General features: G+C 33.9%; 1 protein-coding gene across 1 annotated transcript in view; it reads right to left on the reverse strand.

The window, feature by feature from the left end:
* The window catches only part of tbc1d5 (TBC1 domain family, member 5), a 234540-nt gene that overhangs the window by 43440 nt on the left and 171666 nt on the right, over positions 1-19434 (reverse strand). The window contains exons 14-15 of the mRNA XM_088601617.1: positions 13142-13284; positions 7804-7910 (exon numbers count right to left, since the gene is read on the reverse strand). Of these exons, the coding sequence (XP_088457743.1) occupies positions 7804-7910; positions 13142-13284 (250 nt within the window). The remainder of the gene's footprint in view (positions 1-7803; positions 7911-13141; positions 13285-19434) is intronic.

The raw sequence follows: 19434 nt of genomic DNA on the forward strand, positions 1-19434 counted from the left end.
TTCTTAATGTATCATTTTTAAATACATATGCAATTAAAATGTTTAAACTTTCAACCTGTCTTTTGAGCTATGTGTTGTCAATGTAAGGATGAGCAACTTCCTGCAGGACCGGTGTTGTGCTATTTTTTATGCAATGCTAATGTTTAAGAAACATTAAAAGTACCAAGAAATTGGATTATATGTTGTGTTAGGGGTACTAAGTACTAATTTGACCTATGTAGTAAAACAAATGTGCAAAAGAACATTGAAAACACTGCATTATCACAAACACAGACTTCAGTAATATTTGTAAATACTTAACAAAATAACATTTTAAGAGAATTTCATGTTGTTTTTGAATTGTAATGTTTTTACAATATTCGAGTTATAGAATATATTGTGACTATTAAAGTTCTTTTGTAATTTTAAACAGGTGAAAAGTTATTATATAGACATACAAGTTATAAAAAACTGGTAAACTGGTTCTCTTAACTCCTCGTATGGCAAGATTCTCATGCTTCCTAGCTCTACACTATAGAGGTTCATCCTTGCAAAAAAGTTTGTGAGTCCTGCTTTTCACTGTAAAAAACAAGTGTTGTTTATTCTTTCAACCTATATGTTAATTTATTACAAATAATTAAATAAGATACTGTGTTAAAGTAATATTAATTTTAAAAAAGTCTAATAAATTGTATTCAATTATTCAAACCAATTACAATTTTGATTCAAATGGTGATTCCCCATTTATTTAGAATTGTTATTAGTACATTTGTTATTGATATTAATTTAATATTTAACATAGTATGATATTTAAAATTAACAAAAAAGTCAATATAATATACATATTCATATTATTTATCCAATTTTTAATTATTAGAATGTCAATGATTTTGACCAGACCACACAGTGTAATACTTTACATGTGAAGAAAGATATAAGATGTGAAGAAGGAGTTAACTGAGTCTTTTCTGCATGAGGACTGGACTTCTAAGTAACAGGTTTAGAGTTGTGGCAGGAAAGGGGGATAACAGATGCCAGCTAGGAAACCCCCAGGGTAGGAAACCTAACACGGACCATTAAGAGTGACCAAAGTCTGTGAACTGGCCGAACACCGTGACCTCCCCTCATTACCATGGTAATGAGCTATGTTAGAAGCGGCAGAAAACGGCTATATAAACTGGAAGTTTTGTACCGGTACTTCAAACAATACTTCGGTTTTATTGTTCCTTGCATGTAATAAAACTTATCTGTTTAAACTTCATCTTGGGATCCAGAACGTATTTGTCTGTTACAACACATGATAGAACATGTTGTGTGTGTTTATTATAAACATGGGTCTTACCAGGAAATTCGCAATGCTTTGCCTGCAATTAACAGAATAATGATCAACATGAGAATGTTAAAACAAACTTTAACTCTTACATTTATTTAGCCATTAGTCCTGTTCCGACACTGTAGATGTGGTATTACTCTTGCTACAGAAAAAGCAAACTACCTTCAGATCATATGGATACAAAGTAATGCATCTCAAGTGGATTCACAAAAGAATGGAAGTGACTCAAGAAACTACAGTATTAGACAAATTCTGCTTGTAATTAACGATCACAGGTTTCATCAACACCACCGGCATACAATTCAATAGAGAATGTATTACAACTTTGGACCCAATTATCTGTGGTATATGGACAGCTATGATGAACTGAAACTTTTTGTGTTACAGTGGACTCTGGAATTATTGGCATCCCTTGATAAAGAAGTATAAAACAAGAAAAGAGTTCATACTGAAATGTATTTCCGACATAAGGAATTTATTATTCTGAATTAATGATTCAATGGAATCAACTAAGACAAAAAACTATTACATTATAAATTATTTTCCCCAAAATAAAAGAAACACAATTATTGGCACTCCTATTTTGAGTACTTGGTGGAGCCTCCCTTGGCAAGGATAATAGCAGGAAGTCTTCTTCTAATGCTTTATCAGGTCGGTGAACAAATTGGGAAGGATTCTAGACCATTCCTCCATGCAGAACCTTTCCAGATCCTTCAGGTTTGTAGGTATGCGATTATGGACAGCACTCTTCAGCTCAGACCAGGTTTTCAATAGGGTTCAATTCAGGGGACTGAGATGGGGACTGAGATGGCCATGGCAAAGCGCTGATTTTCTTTTCTGTCAACCATTTTGTTTTTTATTTTGAAGTGTGTTTTGGATCATTGTCATGTTGAAAGATCCGTCTTCAGCCAAGATACAGCCTCCTGGCAGAGGCAACCAGGTTTTTGGCCAAAATATCCTGATACTTTTGAGAATTAATGATGCCATGGATCTTAACAAGGCCCCCAGGACCACCAGCGGCAAAGCAGTTCCAGAGCATCAAAGATCCCCCACCAGATTTTACAGTAGGTATGATGCTCTTTTTGATGTATGCATCCCTCTGCTAATTCCAAACATACCTGTGATGACTGTGGCCAAAAAGTTCAAGTTCAGCACTCTGCTCCCAGTCAAAGTACCAATAGTGTTTGGCCAACTCCAGGTGCTTCAATTTGTTCCTCCACAACAGTAGAGGCTTTCTTCTGGCAACCCTTGCAAATAGCTTGCTGGCATGGAGGCGTTGTCTAATAGTCAGTTTTGAGATAGGATGACCCCATGGTGCAACTGATCCTTGTATTTCTTTAACTGATTTTTCCTTGCTACCCTCAACTGTGCGTGTGGACAAGATGGGCTTGTGTCCTCTTTCTGGCAAATTATGCACCGTTCCAGTGGTGTTTATTTTTTTTTATTATTGCTCTGAGAGTCAATATTGGTATTTTTAAGGTTTTACTTATTTTTTTGTACCTATTATTTGCTTGGTTTGCTTTTCTGTTGTTAATTCATTGACCTTCCACATACTGATGGATGACAAAAGGTTTTTCTGTGTGTGTTTCATCATTTTTATACCCTAGGGAAACAGGAAGTCACTAAAGTACACACATTAGTTCCTTAAGACAAAACTGAACTCAAACAAGTATAAATATATTATTTTAACAGATGTGTTTGATGTCAATAATTTTGGTACCTATGTTTTTCAGGTAAAACAGCATTACTTGTTTATAATTAAAACTTGAAATGAAAAAAATGTTTTAGAAAAAAAGGACAAGTATTCCCCTAACATATGAGTCTTAAATATCTGTCTTTATCTATGTGGATTATTTTATTATGTCTTTTTTTCTTCATATGTATCAAGGGGTGCCTTGTATGTTCCGGAGTCCACTGTATGTATTAACAAAGTGATAGATGGGTTTTCAATGTACATTATCTGGATGGAAGCCCATAAAACAATGATTTCTAAGTGTCATTATTTGACAAAGCAACTCGGGCGCAGAGCTTTACAGTCACCTGGCAAGCTTTACAGTCATATGGCATTTCATATGCTGAAGCATGTGCTCCCCTACTAATATATTTCTGATGCCCATTACAGCGGTCACAACATGTATCGCTGCTGAGAACCAAGCCAACCAACTTAAGATGGCAAATACATTTCTCTTAAATAGATCCGCCATCTTTTGTTTTCATTTGGGGTTAACTAAGATGATAAAATGCAACACAGTTGTCATGAGAGTTGACAAAAGTTTTAAATTAACTGAATTTAAAAATGTACAAAAACTTTTTATGAAAAACAAACGTTCAGGGACTTGTAATTACGAAGCTAACCAATCAGAGAGGAAACAGATAAATATCAGGTCTTATCTGCCTGACATAGTACAGTTTTATCAATCATTAGATCTACTGTACTGTATATGTGTTTACATTTTCAAAAAGACTAATCTTTTTAGAAACATATGTCTGGCTTACTTTATTTTCCCTAAATGAAGGCAAAAATACATTATTTTCCCTTATTGAGAAATCAATTATAGCATTGAAAAACTTTTTCAGAATATTAAAGAAATGTAGCAAAGAGGTTGTAAAATGTGAGAAGCTCTTCTAGTTTAAGATTTGACATAATGAATATATATGGATTATGGGTTCCAAGATGCAACCTATATACCAAGTACTGAATCTGCTTTTATTACATTGGGTCTAGTGGTTCTACAGATACAGTACGTGTTAGCTTATCCAGTCAGAAGTCGTAACTCATTCAAAAAGGGACTAACAAGACTGAACACAAATTCTAATATCATACTCTGCAAACCATCACTACAGTGAATTCATACCAATTTCCATCATAATTGGATTAGCAGCTTTCAAGACATAGCTGGAAATGTAATTGTATCATCCATCCATTTCAGCAGGGATTTGAAGTGTTAAATCCAATTTTAAGTTTTTGTCTACCATTTTGGGGATATATGAAACTGTGGACCATATGTCAGATTCCCTAACACCAAGCAATCCATATTCATAAGGTAGTGTGTTCTATAGAATTCTATCTCAGGGAAGAGGCTCTCTCTGCAAGAATGTACCACATAAGATGGTTTTTTGTCCTTAATCTTGCTGTAACATCTTATTTCAAACACTGATACACTACTTCAACTCCTTAATATGAAACGCAAATGGAATGATTTAAAATCATTGTCAGGTTTACGCCAAGAATGTGAAACTAATCAGCTGAACCCTTGCCATTACAATTTGTGAATAATAAACCAAATAAATAAACCAAATAATCAGCTGGATTTTACAATAAACATATGATTCATCTTAATTTAGGCCACAAAGAAGCACAATGAAAATTTAACATGAAAAGACTTACCAAGTGAATGACACCTTATAAATATTCATACACTTTTAACATTAAACCCTGAGCAAATTTCACCCTGAATTTAATTCAATTATAAATAAAAATGAGTGGCAGAGATAATTGCTAAATTTATTATGGTGTATTTTTCAATCTACATTGATAGAACCAAATACTTTACACTTTTTAAGTTCTGTCCAAATAAATGAACTACTGCATGTAATAGAAAATGTTAGCATTTTTCTTTTATTGCAAGAGTTCAAGATGACTTTTCTGACAGGCTGCAGCATGAACTACAACTGATTAATTAATTTGTATGGGTATCATAAAATAAAAAAACAAGGTCACTTATTCAATGCATCACTGCTGCTGGTTTGTTATGAAATTTAATTGTTCAACTTGGCAGGTTAAGATCACTTTAGCTGAAGTTAAGCTTACATCATGAGTCATCTAACAGATACAAAATATAAGGTGACTTCTGAAATGAATGGCAAGGTCAACAAGCAATAAGCTCTTTACAGAACCATCTGTTTTAAGAATATGCATACATACTTTCTAGTGGGCATTCACAGACTTAATGGAAGCTTCATTGCTTTTCTAACAAAAACTGCATAGAAGCATCGCTATTTTTGACATGAAGCACAAGAAATGTGTTTTTGTCTTTTACATGTTAATACTAAAGTTCATTTATTTTCCTTTTCATGTTCAATACAAAAACAAACAGTTTCTTTCATGCTTTCCATGAAGTTGAGCAGTTGTCCAAAAAAAAACGACATTGTGACCTTTTGCAAATGTCACTGACAGAAGACAACACTGCTAACACACACAAAAATACTTAAGAGACATTGCAAAACGATTGCAGAAAATGTAGTGTGTTGTCAGTCTCCCTTCAGTGCTCTTCACTGGCACTAACTTTACAATAAAAATGAACCTCTCACACTGATATGAAAACATAAGGTAAGAAGAGCATTTTAAAGTGGAGACCACTGAGGTATGCAAATACTGTATATAATAAGCCAAAGGTGTGTGTAAAGAGAAATTCCAAGTCATTTGCATAACATTTATTGCCACCAATAAATGTTTCAAGCACAACACATCCCTCAGTTTAAACTTTATAGTTGTCAGTTAATTCATTTCACAGTTACAGTATGTCCTCTATACAATCACAGAAGGAATTAATACCAGGCAAGTTTTCTTTGAGACATGCACTGTCAAGCCATCTGCTGTGATGCTTCATACTGCGAGATCCTCTAGAATCCACAGGAGAGGTAGTGTCAAACAGAAGACTGAAACAAGCTTACAGTTACCTAGCAAGCTGAAGGAGATACCTTGTTGATCAAATTCACCCCATGCTAGCAGTGCTTGGCCATTACCATGCTTCTGCTTGTGGATTCCTATTCACATTGCTTATCATTTAGACCACATTCTGACTTTGTATAAGTGATTTTAATTTAATCAGCTGGAAACAATAATTAGAGGAGTTTGGTAGGATCAGGAAGTCATAAACAGTAAATTATGTGAACATTTCAAATGTGTTGAGTCAAGTGTTAAATGTGGACTGCTACGAGGCACACTGGTGACACTGTTACATCAATCTGCAGGGTATGCCTCTGACTATTATGGGCACTTCACCTCAACAGACCCACTATCCCAGATGATGTCCTTCATTGGATACAAAATGGTCAAAAAATGCTTTAAACACAGCATCTATAAGCATTACCTGCTGGTGATTTTTTTTAAAAAAGATTACCAAAATCCTTCTTACATAGCTTTTCTGAATAACCTATAAAATATTAGGTTATTAATATTCATAATAAAAGGCAAATAGACCAATAACAGAAAGGCCATTTTTCAAACATAAGAGTAACAAAAGATTACTTCCCAGACACTTCAGGAAAATAACCACATCGTATGCCAGGAACTGCAAATTGTAATTAAAATGAGTTAAGAAAAAAATACAAAATCATAATCCTAGGGGTATATTCCAATGCAAAGGATATCAGGAAATGTTTTAAAAAAATCTTTAAATATTATTAATTTAAGTCTTAAACAGAGTTTGGGGTGCTAGCAAAATCCAAACAAATTTGTAATATTGGCCTTGATGCAAATGTTAAGTAGAATGCCTACCAGAGCCTCTTGGGAAAATGCATTCTTACAAAATTAACAGTTAACATGAAAATCGCCGCCAAAACCCTTTCTTGTCAGAAAATGTGCACTCTTGCCTGCAGGTGCTTGAGAACATCTGGCTAGGCAGGAAACACAATATGTTGAAAATACTTGAAATGTTCAGTTTTAATTGGGTTGTGGGAAGGTCTTCTAAATAATGTTCTGGGCCAATTATGACTATCTCCAAAAACTCATAAGGACAAGGTACACTCTGCATAAATTAAATCTGAATTTACCTTAATGAAATATGTGATGCATATTACAAATGCATGCACAGCTTAAATCACCTTTCTCTGAGTTTATTCGATTTAAAAAAAAGATTAGAGAATAAAAACATATAACATATATTTTAGTATACCTAGTATACCTGTTTATAACAGATCTTGATCTTTCATGGAGTAATCAACGATCACATCAGAATGCTGTTATCCTTCTACTAGAAATCAAAATTATTCCAGTTATTTTAAATAAACATATAAAATAGGGACCTCAATAACCACTATGCAATACATCATTAGCATTTTACAAATAGCACAGTGTTGTTGTTTTTCTTATTTCATTCGGGGTTGCAAGTGCAGGTGAATTGGACTCATTCAGTCCTGGGAACACATGGCTACCTGTATGCGTATCCCCAAAGATCTCTTTATCATGGTGGGCCTGTGGTTTTGTAACCACAGGCCAACCTAGGGAACCCCTTATTAGCTCTTTTTCAACTTTACTTTCAATATTATGCTGTTTATTTGGACTAAACAATGCAATCTGCATTCGTAAGCAGCTCTTCTTCTCTTTCTCCTCTGTGCTGCAAAACCAATCGAACCACTCTTGTTATTTTTCACATTTATGAATTTTCATCTTAGTAATTAACACACCCATGAAACCTGTAAAATATTTGCAGATGGTGTACACAGGAACATTCAGAAGCAGCTGGAAAAACAAAGAAACAGGACATTACCTTGGGATCTCTGAGGAAAAGAGCTTTTTGAAGGAGGGCATGTATATCTCCAATAGGAGGGTAGTGCATAAGCAGCCCCAAGCAGGTCTGGTAGTTACTGGCAATCACTGGAATACAGATAAAATACACAACATTTGGAGGAGGAACTACTGTAAGAATTTCTTAGGACATAAACTCTTAAAAGTTTTGTCTGTTATTAAATTATTGTGACAACAGCAGAACTTACAGTATACAACGTATGAGCTGCATTTGTTCCCCCAAAATTAAACCACTTTTTTACTTTTACATTTACAGTCTACAAGATTATAACTTTGTCTTTTATTAGGAAAGAAATCGAGGTTTTGCCCAGATTTTCTTACAGAGGTTATACGATTTCAAAAATAAAGTTTAGTTACAGAAAAGTAAAAACAACAATATAAGAAGTGGTGAGGAGGTACATCATTTCTGACATATTCAGTGGGAATAATGCATGTGATTAAAAGAGACAGCCACATAAGATGCTGTGTGAATGAAAACCAGAACTGCAAATGAAGATGAGAAAGACCTCAAGATGTCAAGATGAGGGGATCCACCCACACACTGCAGATTCCAAATAAATGCAGATCTTGTACAGTGTATTAACAATTACAGAGATGCTGCGGCCATAGAGAATGCCCAGTCAAAACTTAGCACTGCGGTATACTACAGTTCTCTTCAGTGTATCGCTTTTCGTGTTTTTTTCTTAGTTTAACAATATTAACAATAACATATTTCTAGGCTATATATTTTATATTTTATATATAAGCATATATAAATGTGAAGTTGCTTATAGTTTTATTTTCTGAAAGGGGGATAACAGTACATGCCATGAATTAAGCCTGAATCAATTAGATTGAAAGATCTTTCATTATACAGTACTTCAAAATATAGTACTGTGACATCCATGTACTAGAAGCCTGCTTCTCTAAATCCACTTAAGATGGAATCATGTGTCTAATGGGAAATTATGGTAGCTTAAAATAAAAATAACCAAAATGTTAATAACTATATTATGAACATAAATATAATTTTTACATAGCTGGTAGTCATATCTGAAAATAAAAAGATAAGGTACACAACAGTATTCCACCTTCTTCATAAATATTTTCTGCATTGAATTATTTAACTCTTGTCAGTTGCTGTCATGGTTTTCCGACATTTGTGACGTGATTGTTTTAACTATTTTCCATGAACATTTGTGAAGTTCAAACTAAAAACAATAAACAGCACATGACTGAAAAACTCCAAGTCTAGGCAGAACCTTTCTGGGAAGTGTAGTTTTTGAAGGCACTGGGAAGACTGGGCCAACTAGATTTATGTTTTACGGTTTATATTTGGAAACTGATTTTTCTTTGACATAGCACGGTACTCATTTGCCTGTCAACCACGGGTAGCTATAGTGTACTCTTAAGGCAACAATTCCAACTTTTTTCCACCAGCAGCAGACTTTGTAGAAATTATTAAATATCAAGACACATCACTTTCTCAGAAGCCAAAAATAAAATACTAAACATGTTAACTGCCCTGTCACAATGTGATCAAGAAAAGCTGACATTCTAACTACCCCTTTGAGGTTTTAGTAAAGTGTTTTGGATTTTCAATACATTTTTTGTTTTTTGAGTCATATTCTTTTAGTTTTATGTTTTAAACAATTTATTTCTCATATACCGCATAAGGTTCTTTATACACACACTTGACATCAACTGACAGCACACCGGTGTGTAGCAGCTTAGTGGTTGAGAAATTTGAGTCTTCACTTCACCACATGGCAATGTTACAGAGTAATGCAGTCCTGCATTTGACAATTGTGGAAAAATGTTGCTTCTGTACACCGCAGTGACTATTGCGGCACGCTTATGGATACCTTGCGCATTCTAAATGACTGTGCTACCATAAGGATAAATCACATCCAGATGTACAGCAACTTGCAATAGACATGTATCTCGATCCAGAGAAAAAGCATTACACTGTACATGCAGCTGAAAGGGTGGTTAGGAGAAGACACAAGTAATGTAGGTGTTGACCTATACACACACTACAGAACGCACACTATCTGTGTAGATTCTGACACTAAAGGCATATATTTTAAGTGCACAAAATGTAAATCTAAAGAATATTTAGTTTTAACTGTATATTTAACTGCAGTTGGCAATTTTATTGATTTGATACATGACTTTCAATTAATGCATAAAACTGATCAAATCTGAAACAGAAGTGCATCTTTCCACAGAAAATGGATTATGGGATCCCTTCTTATAACATCAGTAAGGTTAAAAAATTAGTTTCTACATAAAAATTCTGCCTGTCCAAATCGTCTTTACCACAGGCAGTTAAGTTATTTTGATATTACGGGGTTTCAAAGGCTGTTTTGTCATCACAAACTGGCAAATACTGTAACTCACACCTCACACCTGAAGAAGGCTCCACGGCCGAAACGTTAATAAACCTATTACTTGTTCCTTTGCAGCCTACGCATGTTGATGCAGCTACCCACCTGAAATACTGTAACTGTGTCTTTTAAAAAAAAACTAAATCTGAGGCTGGCGTACTGCTTTCAAATAGTTTCTAGGGACATGGCCTGAAATAAATTTCTCTGACCCTAATGAACCACACTTAATAGTAAAATGCACTATAAATACAACATTTAATTTATTATAAGATCAATGGTACTGACAAACTCTTTTCTACTCTTTCATGCAGAGTATGTAGCAGGATTATTTTCCACAGGCGATGCAATCAATCACTGGAGAAGAACAATACGATCCATCAAAAAAGTAAAAAAAGGAAAAAGACAAAAGTATTTCTCTGACTACCATAACGACTTGTTAGTGCCACTAATAAAAAATTTTAAAGGTCCTCCTTATCTTTTTTGTACCTTGTTTTTCCTTTTTCAAAATGAAAACACACAAGTGAATCAAATGAATAATTATAATCGGGGTAGGGAAACACTTTATCATCTTCATTTCCGTTGCTGTTCCGACAGCTTGTAATTTCATACATCTGCTTTCATTTGTAAAGTGCTCACTTACCCTCCTTATTCTTTCACCATACTTTTTGTTCTCTTGTGTCTGATTGCTGTATCTTTTCATTCATGTCATTAGTGTATCAATGCATCATTGCTCATCTTTGATTTGTTAGTAATATCTAAGCATTGAACTTATTCAGGCCAGCTTTCAAAAAGACATCTTGAGCTCCTACTATAGGGGCTACATTAACCAAGCTTCTAGGAGGATGGATTTATTCACTTTAGGCAAAAATAAAAGGTTGTTATGAGCACATCTCTTACGTCCCATTAGGTGTAATTCAAAGTATTTATGAATTTGGAATTAAAAAAACAAGGCTGTGCAATCAGGGTGTAACATGTTTAGTGCACTAAGCCTTTTAAACAGAGAGCTACACACCTTACACCATGGGAGTTGTACGGAAGGAAACTGTTATTTTAAAAAATACAATAGTTTGTCTAGCAGTAGGTCCATGCATATGCAACTTAAAATACGAAATAGACAACAAACTCCCAACTGATACCTAAAAATATCCTGCAGGAATAAAAGGCCTGGATCCAGAAAGATTTTTTAGTGCCTCCAGGATTTGTGTGTCTCTACTGTCTATTTTTCTAGTATGTGGCTAGTGAATTGTGAAATTCAGAAGGTTTATTTTGGAGAAAATGACCCCTTGTGGTCAGGAACTCCATGGCTGTGGAGGAATGTGTAAACTGCACAGCATTGAAGGACACACTATTCAGCGTCTGAAAGCTTTGACACAAAGAAAAAGTCTCACTGAAATTGTTTGTCATTTCTCATTATGGAAGTAAATATGTAAAGACAAAGGGAAAAACAGGGTAAAAGCTGTTAAAGAAAATAAATAAGGTTAAAACAATAACATACTTAACATATTGAAAAACTGACAGGAGTTACTTAGGAAACCTTTTTCTCCAACCTCTTCAATTTATGTTTTATGTAAGGCTTTTCACGGAACTGCATATCAAAGCAAAAACAAAAATACAGCATAAGAATTGTCTAAAATAACTGTCCTATCATTTTTAACAACTGCTGACCGCTGAACTAAGAAACACGCACATCATAATACTTCAGCAGGTACTTCAGCAGGTAAGTAAACAGATAGGCTAAAGACAAATGTCAGAATAACTTAATGAGTGACCAAGTACTTCTGTCTGTCATTATACATTTCTGCTCTACTCAATCTCACCAGAACTACCAGTTAACATCCTCTGGGAGGCAGGTTATGCGACAGCTTATTCCCAGAAGTTTGTGCTGATGCTGCAGCATGATGCAACAAAGGGGCTGCAGCAAAAGGTTGATCTTCACAGTCAGTTAAGCAGTCAGCTCTTTATACTTAGATGTGCGATTGTTTGTCCCTTAATCTGCTTCACTGACATATTATCTGTTCAACCGAGAGGTGTTCCCGGTACAAATAAATCAAAGGCAGTTCTAACTGAAAACCTGAAAACTACATAGTGGGCGAAACACTGACAATTGTCTTCGTCAGTACAGCCGGTGATTCTGTTGTGAAGCAAGTCACATACGAGGATAGAATTGCTTATCTTTGTTTTTAAAAATCCAAAATGGGACCGTGTAGGCTCTATATGATAGCTAATTATTTTAAATGTTTAATTTAATTAGTTCATATCTGATTAAAATATAAAAGCACTGTTATTGAACAGACATGCTTTTTTAAAAAAAGGTTCTTGGTGTTAAACTGTTTATAAAGTTCTGGATTGACTTTGCATTAGAGACAAAATTACAGCTTCACTTATTGACCTTTTTGACGGGTCCATAGGAAGAATACAATAATCTAGATACTATATTCTGATAAACAAAATTGAAATTTATATTTTTCAAATTGCTAAGGCAAAACAGCTATATATAGTCTTTGTTCATGTCAGAAAATCAAGAAAACATAATGAAGGAAGTTAACATTCACATGTGACGAGACATTTCAGACTGTCAATTTTAATGAGCAAACATTTATGTAAAACAATTTCTCACACTATTAACACAATCTACTGATCTTCCTTATGGAGTTTGTATTTTACAATACAAATAAATAAAAAGAACACAGAAGACGGGAATATTGGTAGAATGAAACTGAAGAAAGTTGGTCAAGTCTGGGTTAGTCTTTTACCAGTAGGTGGTGTACTTATCACACATTAGAGCACAGAAAGTCTATCTTAGAAACGAGTTGTATGAGTCAATTGTGAGAAAAAATCCACTTTATCATGGACTTTAACTACAAATTGACATATGCTTGTAAATATATTTGGTTACATTAGTGCTTCTTTGGTAAATAAAGTCATACTCACAAGCATCTCTGATGTACAGAAGCATGGCTACAAAAATGTAGTCAACTAAATCCAAGGTAATACTGTCGGCAAAAAGCGCATCCCAGACCACAAGCAGATCTTGAAGAGGAAATTCTCTCCCAAACAGCAATCTGACCCATCGGCTGCAAATCAAAAACACAAAACAATCAAAAACACTCTTACAAGTGCAAAAAGAGCGATTCATACTGCTAATGTTGTCTGTTTTAATTAAAAAATGCTCTTACAGTTAACACCTTTCAAATTCACGCATATTTTTGGCACTCCCTGTTATAAAAATAAGCAACATCCCTATTTTTGGCAATATATTTCTTCTTTCACTCCATACATAAATTTGTATAATTTCACCAGCAAGTGTAGCTCTTAAAATCTTATCAGGCACATAAACAAAAATTCCCTATACAGTATACACTATAAATGTATACTAGTGGAAAAACAAAACAAAAATGACTGAAACCAAATCTAAACCTAATTAACAGAACCCAACCCAACATTAATCTGTGAACCCAACAGCTAAACTAAAATTCCAACTTAACGCAACTTATTTTTTTACACAAAAAATTACTGTCATTCTTTCACCATATTACTCTTTCTCACCTTTGTAAAACCTGAAAAAGAAATCCTCACAGACATTTTATTGACACAGGGCATACTGACAAGTTAATTTTTTTTAGAATTAGCACAGAAAACCTTATGGTGGTTATATGTGACTGCATTTAGATGTCTCTAAGCTTCTCAAATCAAAGCTTGGCATATCAATTTAAACAAAGGAACTCAATTTTAAAACAAGTATTTCATTGTAACTACAATTTACTGGCAAAACAAAAATAACCAAATTATGATCTAATTGTAATTGTCAGTAATATTAGCAAATTATTGTGCATTATAAAACCTATTTTACGATGATAGAAAGGGTAGAGTGTGTCATTTAGTTCACAGCTCTTATGACCTGGCTTTGGTTTTCACAGCAGTGGCTTCTGTGTGAAGTGTGCATGTTATCTCTATGTCCTGTACAGGGTATACTGGCATGTCTAATTTCCCACTGTCTGTGGACATGGCCTACAATGTACTGGTAATGTATACAGGGCGTAGACTTGCCTCGGTCCGGTTCATCCAGGACAGAATCTGGATTGTTAAGACTCTAGCTGGGAGCGCACAGTTGGAAAGATTACAGTATGTTGTAAATTACAGTTGTCAAGCAAGATAATATAGATATTTTAACATCTATATTCTGAATAAACAGCAAATATGGAAAGAAATCCCACAATAAACCACTGAAGGAACGCCTTAAAGAGCTGAGTGTGCACTGTATTTAATTAAAAATACATGGTTTAGCCAGGTATTACTAGCACACTGTGCCACAGAATATTTTCCATGTTTACCTCATCATATTAATACCCACTTAACAGGTGCTTCTTTCCCAAACCGTCATATCTTAGTGAACAGCTGGAACGAAGCAAAACTCTTTCTCTTCGTACAAAACTCTTAATTCAGATTTAATTCACTAGCACACCAATAAATCATAATATTAATTTAATAGCCTCTCTAGGTAACTGTATTGTTACTCATTTTTTATAAAATATATCATTGTACCCTTTTTGTTATATTTGTACATTAACATTCTTTTCAAATACAGACAATTATGTTACATGACTTTTTCAGTACAGCACACACAAAATGTTTTTGTTGACATTTTATTATTTTCTTCAATACAGTGTATTCTGCATGTTGTCATGTGTGGCGTTCGACACGATGCTCTGGCTTTCTCTCATCTTTGGCTAGTTTCATCTGTGTTTCTAAATTGGCCAAGTGTGCTTCTGTACATTTATATCCAGTGATAGATTGACGTTATTGTGCTGTATACTCGGTTGCCTATAGTTATTACCATAAGTAAGTGGCTATCTAATGCACTGATGAATAAATGGATGGATATATAAGAGTGCAAATGTATAAACAAGCTAAGATTTTATTAAGATTTTAAGGTTACATCATCGTTGTTTATAGATACATGCCTATAGAAAGATGATGCTAACAACTGCATGTAGTTACTTTAACCAGCATAAAGAGTATAATATATACCTTTAAACCTTGATGATGCAGGGGGATGTTCACAAGTGTGGACATCTAGAGGGAGTCAATGCTTTGGTGTGCGTCAACTACAGTATACTGTAACTACTACTGAAGATGGAATGGCCAGCTGGAACTAGTTTTTTCTCATATTGCAGTAGGGCTGTTCATGAAATACACTAGCTTTGTTAATGTGCTGTTTAATAAACATCTTATCTTCACATAAATGTTTTAGAAATGTGATATTAGGTAAAAATCAGTAACTGCACTGTTACCTTTGGATAATCTCCACTTAAATTGTGCATTTTAATTGTGCATTTTTGTTTGTACTACTGGTGACACTTCATTTTTTCTGTTTATTATATGATTGTTATAAAAGGATTTGTTTCAATAAAATCCCAGTTAGAAAGAGTTTCTGGCAAGAAGCAACTATCAGTGTAAGAAATTGTGAAAAACAGATATAACACACCATGTTTGGCAAGGAAATATCCACAATACTTGTTTTAAAAACACATCTGACATGAAACCAATTCAAAGCTAAAAACACAGCTATGTCTTGAAGTATACAAAGGTAATATTTAGTATTGCTACATTAGGTTTCAGTTACCTTCTAAAAAAATATATTTCTGCTATAATGTTATTTTCTTTGGATCTGTTTTACAAAAATATATCTCTGTACCTGAATTAATATAAAAACACTATAATTAACTGTATCTTTTAGATTTTCATGACATTTATTAACCTTACTGTAAGGTTAAGTAATAAAAACTAATGTTGTAAGTTCTGGTCTTCCCTATATTTTATTGCTCTGGCAGTAAAAACTTAAAGGCCTTCTTGATTCTGAAATATTCAAATCCTGCATGGAGCTGGTAGGAGGCAGCTGGAGTGATATACCCAAGAAATAATTAAAGTAATAAACAATTTCATTAATGTCATCCCTATTAAATATCAGAAGAGAGAAACTTCTTACAATAATTGAAAAAAACGTACACATAACCATACAGTCCCTTGGCTTTCAAATTGCTAATCTGGTGTTTTAAACATTCCATCTGAGCCATGGAAGTCATTGGTGCCAGTACTTCTATTACTGCACTGCTCTGAACCTATGCATAAGTAAGAGTTTGGACCTTCACACCTCATTGCCGCTTTGAAATTTAAAGCAAACTATATTCAAAGACTACAATTTACTTATAAGATAGAAAGATCTAGAATATCGGATAAGAATTACTGATTACAATCTTAGAATTGTCAGATGCTTAGTCAGAAACAAGATAAACATTTTGTCTTCAACAAATTGAAATAAATCTCATAAGGTCATTCAGAAAATTATACATTATAAGTCTCAAAACAGAACTAATCAGGTATGTAGCAACTAATTTGTATTTATTATTAAGGGTTATAATATGTAAAAATATAACAAAAATCACAAAAGCATAATACTTAGCTTCTAAGTAACTAGTTCAACAATTTTAACTGTATTGTCACTCTTTGATGAGTGCCAGCTAACATTACTGTTCAACTGGAACTGTATTATGTGTGAAATATTAATTGAGAATTTGTGTTTACAGTAACGTTGTTAAACCATAAAAATACATTTAGACCTCCTGCAACCCTAAAAAGTAGCCTACAAGAGACCAATTCTCAAATTTTAGTAGGTGATGTGACTTCCATTGAAAAATAATCAGTCCAAGTTTTTATTCAGTCTCATATGCACTTAATATCCTCCATGGAAGACTCATATTTTTGTTTTAATACAATTGTATGCAGTTTTGGATTTTTCTAATGTAATACAAATAACAACATATTACAAAAAAGAACCACCAGACTCAAAATCACTATCTTTTGACTTATTACACATACAGCATAGACAGAGGAGAGTTAAATAAAAAAAGTTTATTTTCTTGATCATATAGTATACAATGCCAAAGCCAATTAAAATTAAGAATGTTTTAGATTCCCAATTATTTTCCAGGCAGATGAACTGCATGCACAATAATTTATCTGTTAGTGTCTCTCACAAAATTATCCACCACCACTCACACAATGGTAAGGGGCCAGCAGAGCACTTAGAAGAATTAGTTTCTTTACTTGCCCACCTGTCTGGTTATTCCCTCTAGACTTTTTAAGTTTGTATAATTCTTCCTCTATTGGGAAATAATTAACACTCCAGTTTTAGATTTTATGGTCAAAAAACAGCTGTTTTTCCTAATTTTCAAAACATTACCTCTGTGGTAAATCTGAGGAAGAAAGAAGGCTTGTACATACTTTGTATCAGTAACAGCTGTTTCCCTGCCTACATTCTGCTTATTCTGCAAAAGTATTCAAGCTATTCAACAACAACCAGAACATATAAGAAAAAAAACTTTTTGCAAAACAAAACAACTAATTCTTGCAGTACAATCTGATGTGTTGACAGGACTACTGACTAACCTGTTGACAGGTTAGACACAATGCTCTGTTGGATTTAGTGCTGAAAAAAGGAAAAGAGAAAATAATCATCCGGGGAAAACAGAAAAGCAGGCAGTGGAATGAGTAATTTGTGTCAGTTTATCTGGTGGATACATTCGTATTCAAGCTTACGATATACTATATGATATTCAACACAGAAAAAAGGTTGAAAAGAGACTTACAGTGATATGAAAGACATGTAAGGGGAATCAAAATACTTCTAAGCATTTCTTTAAAAAATGATACTGTGAACTTAAATTCTGTTCACTTAAACATGATATTACATACAATATACAAAAATGATAGTACTAACTTTAACTCCTATGCTAGTTAATAAATCTTATAAATCTTAATTTTTTTATTCTCTGAAATTATTTCATTTGGAAATTATTACTGAGTGTCTCCTTATTTTTCATATATATTTTACAGATCCTCAATTTGGAATTGCTTATTGTAACTGATTCATAATTAATGGCCACAACATTACTTCAGGAATATTAAGAGTGAGGGCAGAGCATGTGTTCCTCCATAAATAGGTAAGTCGTTTGTCATTTGCACACTGCAGGAATTGGAGAGAGTGATGCAGCCACTGCTGACCACTGTGAAATGTTTCAGGAGCCTGTTAATCCACCTTGGTCATTGTTGCACAGGAAGCACAGAAATTGCACTCAAAATCCCAAAGGCCCAAGCAGTGCTTGGTTATTTGTACACCCTGTCACTTGAGGAATTCCAGTCAAACCTGGCTAATCATATAGTACAGACTCAAATGTTCTATTAAAAACCATTTATGTAAACATCACATGAGGAAAAATATGTCTCCTGGCCGTTGAAACCTTATAAAATATCCAGTGATTTCCCTGCTGCTGTATGCTTATTCAAACAGGCAGAAGGGTTTTCAGAATCTATTTCAGCAATCAGTTTCTCAAATAATCTAACCAGAAACAACAGAACATGCACATTACAAAATATAGCAAAACATAATGCCATGAAAAAGTAGAACAGGACAAGGGAATTATTTTAAATCCTTTCTTTTATAAATTACCGTATCAGTTTTGTTCCAACAAAATAGGAGCACTACTATAATAATATGATGTCCGATTTCTCATAAGAAAATAAAACCCATCAATTTGTAAGGACATGAGTAAGTATAAAACCTATCAACAGATAAATAACAGAAATGCAGAATACTAACATCTATTCAATCAAGTCAATGTTTCTAAAAAAGTTGTATATTTCATTTTTATGTCTTTTCTGCATTTACAGGCTATTTTTATGAACATCTTTCTTTATTCACTAAAATACGTGTTCATTCTACTGTATCCTCAAAAGAATATGAAAGAGAACATGGCTTTAACATGGCTTTTACGCCCAGTGCACAATTCTTCCGTTATGTTACCAACATTGACTTTTCTTCATTACGATGAAAAAGATAGGTCATCCTGACCTCTTCATTATCAATAAAAGGGAAGTTTGATATCCATTCCTTAAATCTGAAACTAAATTGCCTGGAGATTCTGAATAAATAGTAATGGCACAAGACTCATTTCAAGGGTATTTTACCAAGCAAATGTCAGACCCAATGCATCATGTTTGCAGTGCCATCTGAGAGCAAAGGATTCAGAATTTCAGGTTCATCTTCCTTTTGCAAAATAAAGCATGCCACACCAGAAAAAGAGCTAATTTATACCAACAACATAAATACACAGTTTTAAATCTGGAGTCTACAATAGTTCTGTAAAGAGTATGTACTTAGAGGCATA

This window comes from Lepisosteus platostomus, chromosome 12, assembly GCF_059453375.1.
Source record: "Lepisosteus platostomus isolate fLepPlt1 chromosome 12, fLepPlt1.hap1, whole genome shotgun sequence".
Classification (NCBI taxonomy): Eukaryota; Metazoa; Chordata; class Actinopteri; order Semionotiformes; family Lepisosteidae; genus Lepisosteus; species Lepisosteus platostomus.